General features: G+C 40.3%; 1 protein-coding gene across 6 annotated transcripts in view; it reads right to left on the bottom strand.

The window, feature by feature from the left end:
* KCNC1 (potassium voltage-gated channel subfamily C member 1) overlaps positions 1-13,293 on the bottom strand; it is a 123,131-nt gene that overhangs the window by 31,564 nt on the left and 78,274 nt on the right. For all 6 annotated transcript variants that reach the window (XM_066551198.1, XM_066551194.1, XM_066551200.1 and 3 more), the window contains exon 2: positions 6,895-7,828. In XM_066551198.1, the coding sequence (XP_066407295.1) occupies positions 6,895-7,828 (934 nt within the window). The remainder of the gene's footprint in view (positions 1-6,894; positions 7,829-13,293) is intronic.

The following is a 13,293-nucleotide window of genomic DNA, read 5'->3' as shown; positions in this document are numbered from 1 at the left end:
CTCAGAGAAAATATCCAGCAAGTATAGTCCAAGAGGGATACAAGCAAATGGACTGGGCACAGAACTGGGACCTCATACCCTACACCTCTTTGCCCCTGGCCTTTTGTAGTAACAGGTAAGTGATCTGGTGTGTTTAATCGTACTGCAGCAGAAATGCACTTGTTGCATTGCCTTTTCTTGTATCTGTCCTGCAAACACCAACCATACTCAGTACAGCAGAAGGAAGAGATGCCAAGAGTATCTTTTTCATATTCCAGGAATGCATTCTGCACTGGCTGGCATGAGAACCATGTGCTTGAGAAAGAGGATTTACCATATTTATATCTGCTTTGTGCTGGAGGATTGGCACAGGTTGGCCTTATTTGGCTGAAGTGCTTGTATCTGTGTTTTCCCATGACTCCAAGTGCCTTGTGCTCATTAGGTTATTAAGGCATAAAAACTCCTAAAATTTATTATTTAGTTCTGCATTTGTTTTTTAGCTTAGTGCAGTCCTTTCCCTAAACACCCTCAGCCCCAGCTGAGGTCTACAGGGTTTGTATGGGGAGATTTTCTAATTTTAGAATTTTTTTTTTCACATCTCACCTAGTGCCAGAAAAAAGCATGAAACATTAAGCACTGTGCTTGGATACATAACTCCTCCTCTTTGTTTTTAAATTATTTGACATAGAGGATGTTATTTTTTGAAAAAAAAATAACATTCTAAAGTCAACAGTAGTACAAGTGACACCCACCAGTTTTATCTCTACAGGAAGTGACAGATGAATAATTGTACAACAAGGTATTACATTATATTAGTTATAGATTCTGCTTTACGTGTGACCCTCAGCTGTGAGGTTGCAGGAATGCCACATGGGGCAGGGGGCAAGGAATAGATCCAAAGTGCTTCCACAGAACTGTAGGCACTTAACTGACAATATTGAATTAGAGCTGCAGTCACCTGTGATCTCTTATGGAGAAAGGCACCCCCAGAGGACAGCTCAGGTCATAAATGAGTGGATTACTCTTGGAGGCTGCCTGGTTCTTCCTCTAATATAAGGGGGACCACGGACAAATTAAAATTAAGTTAGATGAGAATAGCTGAGTGTTATTCCTTTTGTTTTGAGCTGTTAGCAATTTCTCCATTAGATCCCGAAGACTCCATCATCAGTGATATCAAGATGTGATCATTACCTCATTTGCTATTTTGGAGTGAAGAGTTTTGGATTTTAAAGAATAGGAAGGCTAAGTATAGTGAGGAAAGAAAAAACACCTCCCTATATCCACTGCCTTTTTAGTACTTTTTATGTCCAACACCTTTAAACACCTGAGCTTTTTGAGCTGAAACAGACCCAAGCTCTTAGCAATTACTTTGCCATCTACTGTCCATCTTACAGAGAGGGGAAAAGGTTTTATGGCACTAAAATTAGATGAGACTTTTTTTATAGTGTTCAGAGACACTTGATCAGAGAATTTGCTTCCTGGAGGTTTGAAGGACCACCAGAGTAACTACATACCTATGGCTTTAACAATGCTTTGTTCTCCATAAAAGCCACCGAGGTTCACAAGCTGCAGTGAAATGTTAGGCAGCAGAAAGGGCCTCTGACAAGAGCTGCCTAGAGTTCCCAGCTCCCACTGAGCACTGGCACTAGAATGACAGTGCTCAGCACACTTCTGACGTTAGAGCCAGTGTGTTGCACAAGGAATAAGGGTTATTTAGGTTATGATGACAGAAGAGATGAAAAATGAAGCCCTGAGAAAAGAGCAGCTCCTTCAGAAAGCATGAGTGATAAAGCTGGAATGGGTAATTCCACACGATTTCTTTAAAAGGAGATCAGCTCTCTCTCAGGAAATTGCATTGAAATAATGGGTTCCTAACATCACAGTTTGTTCCAGTTCATCTGACCATGGAGTACACTGGAGTCAGTGCAACTTTCTAGCTCCCTTCTGTCAGTGTTAGACTTGGATTACTTTAGCTATTCAGACATTAGGATAGTCCAGGAGTGGGTTATTGAAAATTGACTTTGGGGCAGAGAAGTAAAAGAACCACAGAATGTTTTTCTGAAGCTGAAGTCTGTGTTAGTAATGACAGATATTACCCCTCTCCTCTTAGCTGCCTCAGTTCTAGTAATTTTTTGTGTATTTTACAGCCGTGCATTGAATACAGAATTTTGCCACAAGTACATTGTGAAAGAGCCTGCACAAGGATATCATTGGAGTATAGCTTAAGTGAAGATGCATGCAGAGTGGATAAGAGAGGTGAGAAATTCTTAATTTGGCCATGTTAAAGTCAATATAAACCTTTTTTGTGCTGATGTTGTAAATATATATATGAAAAGAATAAAAGGGTGGGGTAGATCTCTGAACAAACCCCAAATAACCTATCTCCTTGGCTTATGTATTATGAATGCATTCTTTAACCATTGCTATGTGGCACCAGACAGTACTGTAGGCATCAAATGAAGTTATGAATTCTTGAATTCATGTTCTAAATTTCTTTTACACGTTGGGAAGTTACATTCACTGCTTCATCCAGTGACAACTCTGAGATGTCACCATGCAGTGAACCAGTCCAGCAGGTGAGCACACAGCTCATGTAAGAGAAGGGCTGAGGAACTGGACAACACTTTAAAAACAAAACTGAGAGCTTTTAATATTTGTTTTGCAATTTTTGAGGTATTCTTACAAACTTGCACCTTAAAATATTTCACTACGTACTGAATTAAATTCTTATACCTGTAGGACAGTGTGAGGTTTAGGACAAAAGTCATGTTTAAGTGGTTGGAACTATCTTTTTCTGGTTTTTTGGTGGTTTTTTTTGTTTGTTTGTTTGTTTTGTTTTTGGTTTTTGGTTTGGTTTGGTTTGGTTTTGGTGGTTTTTTTTTGTTTTTTTTTTACTTCTGTTATGATACTGACTGCTTAGAATACTCAAGCCTTGAGATAAAAGACAGTCCAGCATAGTGTTGTCAACCATAGACTATGGTTGACTAATGCTTTTTTAGTTGTATTCAACTAGTGACTTTGCCACAGACCTTTCAAGTAATCTTCCTCAATTAAATTAAGCCCTGTGTCAACCGAAAATATTGGAGATTATTTCCATTTTATCTTTGCTGTCCACTTAGCCTGTTGGGTATTTGATTGCAGTACAGTGGTTGTCCTGTATAAAATGATGCCAAAATGAAGCCCTGGTCTTGAACAGGGCCTGTAAACAGCACTGCATTATAACAACATTAATCCTTTGACATGGAGATGTTAGAATTTGGTGGGTGTATGTTAAGTGAGGGGGAACGCTGTTTCTCTATAGCTTGAGATATCCCCAGGTAAAGGAGTTTTGGTCAAATTGGTCAGGTGAAATCTGCTGCTCTGTATCAGGCCCAGTTTCACCAGGCACTCTTTAAGCAGACAATGATTTGTATAGAGGAAATTTCTCCTTTCTTAATGCTGCTGGTGAAGGTCTGCCTGCAGCTCTAGCTCTGCCATCCTCTATCTGAAATGCCTTTCCTCCCTTTTGCTGCTTTCCCAGCCACCCACTGGTGGGATCAGACAGGATGGAAAACAGGAAGAGCTGCTGCAGAAAGGGGAGGTAAGGTAGAATGGAACTGACATTCTTAAACTCTGACAGATTAAAATCAAGTGCTGTTAATTAAAGATACCCTCCTGCCAGGTGTAGATTAGCCCAGGACTGAGCTGCTGAGAGTGTTGGGGGCAATAAAAAGATTTAATTCAAACCTGCCAGTCTTTAAATTCAAAGCATCTTTGCTTTGGCTGCAAATGACCACAGCAGCTTTGGCAGCAGCTGTGCAGCCTGTGGGCAAAACTCTGCTGTTTGCATGCCTGTGCCAGGAAAGTGCTCCTTATCCTGGGAGGAGGCACTGGGCAGAGCTGTGCTGAGCTCTCTGTAGAGCCCTCTTGGCCCTGAGGGCATGGCCCAGGAACAGATGTGAAGTGCTGACTGAAGAATGAGAAAGAGAGTTCATGTGTAGAACTACTTCATGCTCAGCCCTGTTTGGTGATGTGTTTAATCACTCCACCACCAATAATATATGGAATTAATAACTTCATGTGATGTCCTTTACACTTGAGCAACTAAGCAGGCTTTTTGTTTTTTTATAACATATTGGATACAAATCACACGATCTTATGTGACCTAGACACTGTCACACTGAACCTTTACAGTTAAAAATTACAAGTAATATGCTGGACAACTTGGACACTATTTTAGAAAAGTTAGGCACCCATTCTGTGTTCCTAATGCAATATTAACTATAATATTAACTATAGCTAGTTGTTTGCATTTAGATGATGTTAACCAATCTAAAGATTTTCACTGCTTGCAAATCCCTGTTTTCATATAGTGCTGGTAATGGTTTCAAAAACAAATCAGTTACTGTGAATGCTTCATGTTACAGAAATGAAACTTAACATCCAAGGCAATGCAGATCTTGTCTTAACAGTTTGGTCCTGATGTTAGTATTTTTTGCTTTTCTCCTGCACACATATCGATCTTTCCCTATTTACAGACTAAAAGATGCAGGCAATATTTTTTTGCTGCTAGTGGTGCATAATAATTATCAGAAACAGAACTCCAGCTACAATGTTACAATTTTGTTAGCTGAAGTGTAAGTGTGCTTTGTTGCTTCTTAAAATATATATGCTTGTATATGTATATAAAAATAGTCTCTCTTAATTATTGCAGAAATAGATAAGTTGCTGCTACTATCAATACTTCATAGATATTGTGGTAACAGCTGAGTTTAGAGCACTGACAGTGGCAAAACAGTTCCACATTGAACCAAAATTACATGTATTCTCAGGATACCAGGGTGGAATTGTACTGAACTTGTAGAGTTCCTGGTCCTCCAGTTCCCAGGGAGGACCAGGGTAGATAATGGAAGGAACTTTATAAAGCCAGGGATTTCTGAGCTGATTTCACTCTGTAGCTGACTGCTAAAGTATCTCAGAGTCTGGCATTTCTTGCACCCTATCATGGGGCAGTAGGGACATTGCTCATGGTAGGAGACACACAATACTGCTGTGCCCTCTTTCCCTCTTGATCCATGATGCTACAAAAGCATCTGCTTTATGAGGAAGTTTGCTGCTTGAACATGAGCAGTGATAAGCATTTGCAACCTGAGGGGAATGGATGATAGAACCATCGCTTATGTGCGCCAAGGGTACAATTGGTACAGTCTATCAGTCACGTGAATTGTGATTGGCCTGTTGCAATGGAAATAGCCTTTAACAAAAACAAAATGAAAGCTATTTACCTTTTGAATGGATTTTACATACTTGCACAGAAGGGAAAAGAAATAAGAAAGGAAAAGAGAATAGGAAAGAAGAGAAACATTCCCACCAGCTCTTCCCCTCCAAAATTAGCATTGGCATTGGTGAAGTCACACACAAAGGAAAGTCTCACTTTCTTTGTGCTTCTCACAATGACATCAACATGCATGGCTATGAGATGATGAGAAAATATCTCACTCACAATGAGTAACAAATCAGAATTTTCTTCAAAGCAAAAAATGATAACACAAGACCATCATAGGTATATGCTAGCTCTTCCAAAACACCTGTTTTGAACTCTGTGTCTGTTGAGATCACTTGGCTGGCCATCTGTCCTTTCTAATATAATGCAGGGGGACATTCTGAAAAGGCTAAGGAATGTCTACTATGCAATTTGGCTGGAACATCTGCCAAAAATGAATTTGGCATTGTTTTCAATGTGGTTATCTACTTTCAAATTACTCCATAGAATAGATAGTGATATTCCATGGGTAGAGGTAGATTATGGGGTTTAAAAAATCAAATTGGAGCCCCGTAATTTTGTGTGCTATAGGAGTCTCATAGAACTGAGATACTCCCATAATTAACCACTAGCCATGGGATATTAGAATATATTCCATGGTGACTAGTATTCTTTCCATTTCCCTCCCCACTCCCAGTAGAATTAGAATGGTTAATTTAGCTCTGGTTTCACCTATTGCTAACATGAATCAGTACAATTAAAAATAAGAATGAGGCAATCACTGTTTAGGCCAAACCAGATGGTAATGACCAGTCAGACCTTTTCCAGTTGGCCTTTGCTGCTAGAAGGTTGAAAGAGCTGTAACTCACCAACCCATACTTGCAAAAGGAGCATGTTTTAGAAAATGTGGTTCAAAACTCGTCATAGTTCTAAATGCTAAATTCTAGTGCAATATTATAGAATAGATTGATTTGCATGCCATGGAATAAACATCCTTACATCTAGTCTTGTCTCAGAGTGAGTAATTTTGCATTAGTGTCAAGAATTTGAGCTGTTGTTCTACTTTGCAGTTAATCATCAGAAAGAGACTGGATTGTCTCATGAATATGCATGATGGTATAGTTGTCCCTTCAACTTACTAGGCACCTAGTTTCTGTAATGAGATGTACAATATCTGCCATTTAAAACAGCTGAAAGGTCCCAAATGGGAACAAATGAGAAAGCATCTGGCTGTTTCGAATTCCAGCCCTGTTTTGTCAGAAAGCTCTGTAATTGCTGAGTACTTGGCTCCTACTCTGCTCTATGAAGCATTCAGCTCTCAGGAGCCTCTGAGATGCATTACACAGTCCAGCAACACAGCTGTAGAACTCTCAAAATTCTTCCACTAGATGTAACAGCTTTCCAAAATATCTTGAGACTTGTATGCCCTTAACCAGGACCAAAGTTTGGGCTCCTAGAGCGTGCTCTCATCTTTAGTTTTGCCGATCAGCCTCCACTGTACCATTTGTCCCTGCAACCTAGACTTCACACATATTATTCACTGTGTGATGGTGGGACTAGAATGGATAAATGTGCTACCCATTGCTCTAAGAAAGCAGTCTGGCTGAATCTTAAATCACTACGCGGGATGGAGGTTAACGGTCAGATGGACATTCCTCTAAGAGGTTTCCTACCTGCTCTGTTAATTTCTAAAATTTCTTCTTGGGCCAGTGGGCAAGTGTCGCTCTGAGTACTGTGGTGTGGAGAGTTTACGACAGATTTACAATAATTGGGGGATCCCAGCTGGGGTGGCCTCGGGATATGCTTCTTTTTTTTCTTTGGTAGCTTCTGCTTAGCCATAGCTAAGGAGTAATACATTCCGAAATTGTTCACAATGACAGGGACAGGCATGGCAATGGTCAGCACACCAGCGAGAGCGCAGAGGGCCCCCACCAGCATGCCTGACCAAGTCTGAGGATACATGTCTCCGTAGCCCAGGGTCGTCATGGTGACAACAGCCCACCAAAAGCCGATGGGGATATTTTTAAAGTGTGTGTGTTCACTGGCACTAGGGTCATTTGGTTTAGCACCTATTCTCTCGGCATAATAGATCATCGTGGCAAAGATTAAGACGCCCAATGCCAAAAATATGATGAGCAGCAAGAATTCATTTGTGCTGGCACGGAGGGTGTGTCCCAAGACCCGCAACCCGACGAAGTGGCGGGTCAGCTTGAAAATTCGCAGGATTCGCACGAAACGGACTACGCGGAGGAAGCCCAGGACATCCTTAGCAGCTTTGGAAGACAGGCCACTGAGTCCAACCTCTAGATAGAAAGGCAGTATGGCCACAAAGTCAATGATGTTCAAAGAGTTTTTGATAAATTCCACCTTGTTTGGGCAGAAGGTGACTCTCATCAAGAACTCAAATGTAAACCAGACCACACAGACACCTTCGATGTAGGTGAGAAAGGCTTCTGTCTCTGCTTCCCTGTAGTGCCGCACCTGGGTGTCATTCCCGATGAATTCAGTTTCTGTCTTGTTCACAATGGGGTTAAATCTCTCGTGGGTCTCGAGGCAGAAGGTGGTAATGGAGACCAGAATGAAGAACAGGGAGGCAAATGCCACATACTGTGGAAAGAAAGATATGAGAGAAATGTTAAACTGTAGGTTAAGTACAGGGGCTTTGATTCTGAAACATCAGGGAGAGGCAAGAGCTGTATTAAATGTGAATTTAATGCCAAGCTTTCTTCCTGTGGGCTTAAGATGCCAAGTCTCACCTGCAAAGACAGCCTAACATTCAGCCTGGGAGGGAAAGCAGTATATAAGTACATGTTAAAATCCATTCTTATACAGAAGATAGTGCCTTAGTGAGAGTGTACATTTAAGCAAGCACTTAAATCTCAGGACTGTCTGTGGGATTTAAGGTTAAAGACATATTGAAATTGTACTTTCCTGAACTTGGTCTTCTGTTACTTCCTTGCCTTAAAGAGAGAGCACACCTTCCAGGACAGCTGCCAGGCAGTACTTTTCTCAGCATTCTCTCAGCAGTACCATGGCTGCTCTCAGCTTAGTGAGAGCTGTGTTATTTCAGATCTCAGAAAGGTGCTAGTAAATACTGGTGGCAGTCTCAGGTGGGCTCTACAGCAAGGAGCAGAGTCCTTGGCATCATCAGACTTTCTTGGCAAACCCCAGACACAGGTTGAGAAGAGTTACATTATGAAACAGAGCTCTCAAATGCCTCTGTTCTCAGTTCCCTTCTCTAGATCTTTTGGGAGTGGGGGATAGCGGGGTAAGGAAGAGGTTTCAGATAAACCTGTCAGCTGATCCCAAAGGACACACATCTGTTGGCTTTCACCGGACACAATTTTCTTGAAGAGATTCTCATTACAGTGTAAGACTTGTACTAGAATTAGATTAATTTTTTTTTAAAGTATGTTAGATTACTATTACAATCTGGCCTTGAATGTTTCGAAGGATGGAGCATCCACTACCTCTCTGGGAAATCTGCCCTTGTGTTCCACCACCTTCATTGTAAAAAAATCTCTTCTAGTATGAATCTTCCCTTGTTTAGCTTAAAAACATTACCCTCAGTCCTGTTACAATAGGACTTACAAAAAAGTCGATCTGCATCTTTCTTATGAGCTTCCTTTAAATATTGACAGGGAGACCTTGTTGGCAGCAATAAGATCTCCCTGGAGAATTCTATTCTCCAAGCTGATCAAAGCCAGTTTTTTTAGCTTTTCTCAGTGTTTTCTCAGCCTAAAGGAGATCTCTTGGATATTCCAGGATAACTGAGGGGTATAGTCAGTGCAGTCAGGCCAAAATTCACAAGTCTTGTACCACAGTTGCCCTGCTCAGTCCTTCTTTAACCAATTAAGTAATTTGCACATATCTAAGTCTCTTTGTGTGTTGGAGTAGTATTGTCATGGTAATACCTCTTGCCACTCCACTCCCTACATCTGTTACCTTCTTGTTTGTCATGTGTGTCACCTTGACAAGAGATGTCATATAAGTATTTCCCTGTCTTTATGAGCATGAGAAACTGATAATAAAAATATTAGTTTCCTGTTCCTTTTAGTTTCCTGTTACTCAGTGTCCCTTCTTCAACAATGTAGTCACCACAGGGGTTAAAAAGAACTAGTTTCTTCTGACTGGGTGTTACCAGTGAATGCAGTGCAATAGTCTGAACAAAACTGCTGCCAAAGGAACAGACCCATTAAAAATAACCTATACTTCAAACTATCAAAACTCTCCTGAAATCAAAAAGTTCCTCCTGTTTGCCTTCCTGGGTAGACCTAGTGCAGAATTACACTTGACCTTCTATATTAGCAAACAAAGTCAAAAGCATGGATTTGCCACATTTTGAGGTGAACCATTTAATAGAATACAAAAAAAATGGAAGAGAATAAAATCACAGAATCATTTAGGTTGGAAGGGCCCTCTGGAGGTTGTTTGGTACAATTTCAAAGATGGACCAGGTTGCTCTTGCCTACTCCAGGTGTGAGTATCTCCAAGGCTGGAGATCCCACAGCCTCTGTGGGCAGCCTATGCCAGTGTTAGGCCAGTAAGAACAAATAAGCTTGGAAGGATACAGAAGCAAACAAACTCTTCTACTTTTCAAATTCAGCTTTGTTGCCAAAGAGATCAGAACCATTGTTGCAGATTTAAACAATAAAACTTCAGGTTCTCACAGCACTGTTATGTGAGGATCTGCTATACGTGCTGATATGTGCTAAAATCAATGCCTAATATATCTGGGAGATAAACAATATGAAGATTATCAGGTGTTGTTCATGTGCTTTGTGATCCTATATAAATGTGTGCAGGTTCTATATGCTTTTATCTAAATGTTAATGGCTTTAGCATATCAACAGTCTTCCTGAAAAATCCCTTTTGTGTATGATATCAATAACACTTGGAGATTAATTGTCTACATATGAGTAAAATGAGAAACAAAAAGCATCTTGCACCAAGCAGTCAGGAAGATGTTCCTAGCAGCCTGAGCATGTCTGCTGTGTTCCAGCCTGGGGCAGATTGTTTCATGGAATCATAGAGCCCTGAGGATTCGGGCTGCAGAAGAAAGTGCTCACACTTCCTTAAGACAGGTAGGATGAGAAGGAGAGAGGGCAATAAAAACCATTTCACATTTTAAGGGTTTATGAAGATGGCCCCTTTCTTTTTCCTGATTCCAAATGCAATCCTCTTTTTGGTGTATACAAATATATCTCCTGAGTGAGTTTTTCCTGCTTAGGACAACCTTCAGGCTGACCTTGCACAGCAAGTATCTTGAAACTGATGTTTTGCTGTATTAAAGAGAACAAATAACCAATGCTGACCAGGCATTAAGTTTTCTGCAGTGGTACAGGTTGGCAGTGCTATCGGTAGAGAGCATCACACCCATGATCTCTCCTTGTTAGCCCTTGTGTGCTCACACCTTGGCTTCAGAAATTAATTGAGAGCTTTTAGTCCCCACTTCAGCAGAGCAGGAAGCACCTCCTAAATGAGTGTGAAGTGTCTGCTTCCTCATATCTGGTTTTAACAACATTTTTCCCAGGGATGGGCATGTTTTTGTAGGCTTTGTGGCTTTGAAAGCATGAGTCTGCTTTCAAGATTTCATTAAACTATGTATGAGTAATGGTATTGACAGGAAGAATCCCAGTATTTTTCTCTAATTTAACTTTTCTCCAATTTAAGTCCAGAAATGCCTGAAAGTCAGGCCTGATAATTTGTTCACTGGCATCCATTTCTGATAGATTTATCACCTGCAGCTTCTTGAAACACAAGAATTTATCAGCTTACTACAAGTATCACTGGCACAGATTTATGTTTTTGATCCCCAGTTTATATTGCTCTCTTCCATTCTTTCTTCTGCATATTTTTCTTTGTTAATAATTTGAGATTTAGCAAACTGTAAGCATGATCTAATAGCACAAAAATCGGTGAGTAGGCTTTTCTAGGAAGACCAGCATTAATTTTTTCCAAACATGTGGAAAAAAAAGTTCTCCCTGGCCCACCATCAGAGGCCCATTGTGCCTAGCATGGTAACTTGTCAAATCCAGAGATGGACAGTGATGATAAAATCTGGTGAAGACCATGGGACTCACACGTGTTCTATTGTCTTTGAAAACAAGTCTGTCTCTTTTTATTTCACTAATAATTGTCTGAAAACTAATCAAACCAATGGATTGCTCTTGTATAATTTAGTAGTTCTTAATCTTCTTCTTACATTTTACAGCAGCTTCTCTTCCTAGAATTGGAATGGGCTGAGGGAAAAGAGTGAGGGTTTTAAGAAGTGATGTCACATGCTGTTGAGTTACATAATAGCATCTAAAATTTCTATAATTAAAGAATATACCTAGGTAAAGTGTTTGAAGTGATCAAAACTCTTTTATTTGCTTTGACGTGTGAATGATTTCTATTTCACTAGAAATGCTGCTGCTATCACTTTTTTTTTTCTGGCTCTAATACCAACAAAGAAAATTCTCAGATTGTCCAAAGCCACAAAAGCCACAAGTAAAGGCAGAGAGGAGATTTAACAGGGGAGATTTGGATTAAAATGTAAGTTACATTAAAATATTTTCATTCTGGAGACAGAAGAAATTACACTCCTGCATAATTTCTCTTAATACTGGATATATTTTAATAAGTTTATTTTGAAAGAGTCTAAAAGGTGTCATGCTCCTAAGTGGAGAATTTTTTAACCTAATTTATCTTTCCTCTGATTGAATCTATGTATCTATCTATTTGATATTATCTATCTATCTAATCTGTCTAATCTATCTATCTACCTCTTCTCCCTGCCTTATGCCTAACCCAGCCATTTTTGCCAGGGCAGTGGGAATGTGAAGTACCAATTAATTCGTAACAGTAGTGTTTCACATCAACTTTGCATGGCTGTAAAAGGAGCAAGGTAATGGAATCAGACATAGCCACTCATGAATAATTAGCCAACATCTTTCCACTCAGCATGGAAAGAAAACAAAAACCCAACAGCCTTAAAAACCCAAATAAACCTTCTAATACATGAGGATTTAGAGGCTAGGCTTACATAAAAGGTCTGAGTATTGGACCAGACAGGATTAAATACAGAGGTTTTGCTCTTTACTTCTGGGAGTAGTTTTTAAAACAGCACTTTACCTTGCATGTCTTAGATAGTTTTGGTCTTGGAGATAAGAAACCTTCTTTTATGCTTGGGTCCACACTAATATGCTGGGTAACCTGCTAGAATTCATTGATATAGTGCCTGGATTCCCAGACTTCAGTGCAGACGGGCAGTGAAGGCTGGTGACAAAAGTACCAGATCAGAAATCAGGTGAGTGAGGCTCTTTTCCAACCTCCACCATTGACACATTCAAGTATGTGGGCCTGCATCTTTTGTACCATCCTTTTATTAAATTTTTTTTTATTTTTATTTTTAATTTAATTGAGATAATAAACTCTTTGGGGCTTGGAACTGCCTGCCAACTTACATCTGCTCCCTGTCCAGACTGATGTGTGTCTGGAGTGGGGACTTGGGAAGGGAGGCCTTGGCTGAATCTTGGCAGCACTCTTAGATCAGAGACAACAAGGAAAGTGTGTGGTGGCAGTGGAAGCAGCAGGGCTTTGCAAGTCAGGTTTCAGTGACTGCAGAGTTTGTTTTCTAGGAAATAGCGGTGTACACGACACGCTATTCATAATTCATTCTAGATCACACATTCAGAGCGAGTTAGTAGCAGCTGCACGCCGCAGACACGTGCTCTTCTCCTTTGATACTGCTCAGAATCATTTAACAATCCTACTCAAGCTTGATGGGAGAAAAGAAACACAGCACACTCAGAGAAGATTTGCCAGCCTTTTCCTTTCCATCTGCTATCAGAAATATTTTTGAAAGTGATTCTTAATCCCTATCCTTTTATAGGGAAATTCAGGAAATTCTACCCTCCCTAGAACCTCTGGATGAAAAGCAGAGGCAGGTGGCATTTTGATTGAACTAGATCTGTTAAAGCATCAGGAACTTCTCTACATAAGTGGCACCATCTCTTTGCTGTTGAACCAGCAAAGAAGAGGAACTAAGCAGTTGTCATGTCAGTCTGCATGAGCAGGGCCCTGAGCAG

This window comes from Molothrus aeneus, chromosome 6 (genome assembly GCF_037042795.1).
Source record: "Molothrus aeneus isolate 106 chromosome 6, BPBGC_Maene_1.0, whole genome shotgun sequence".
Classification (NCBI taxonomy): Eukaryota; Metazoa; Chordata; class Aves; order Passeriformes; family Icteridae; genus Molothrus; species Molothrus aeneus.
Note: the sequence above shows the minus strand (reverse complement) of the source record. Positions and strands in the feature narration are given on the sequence as shown.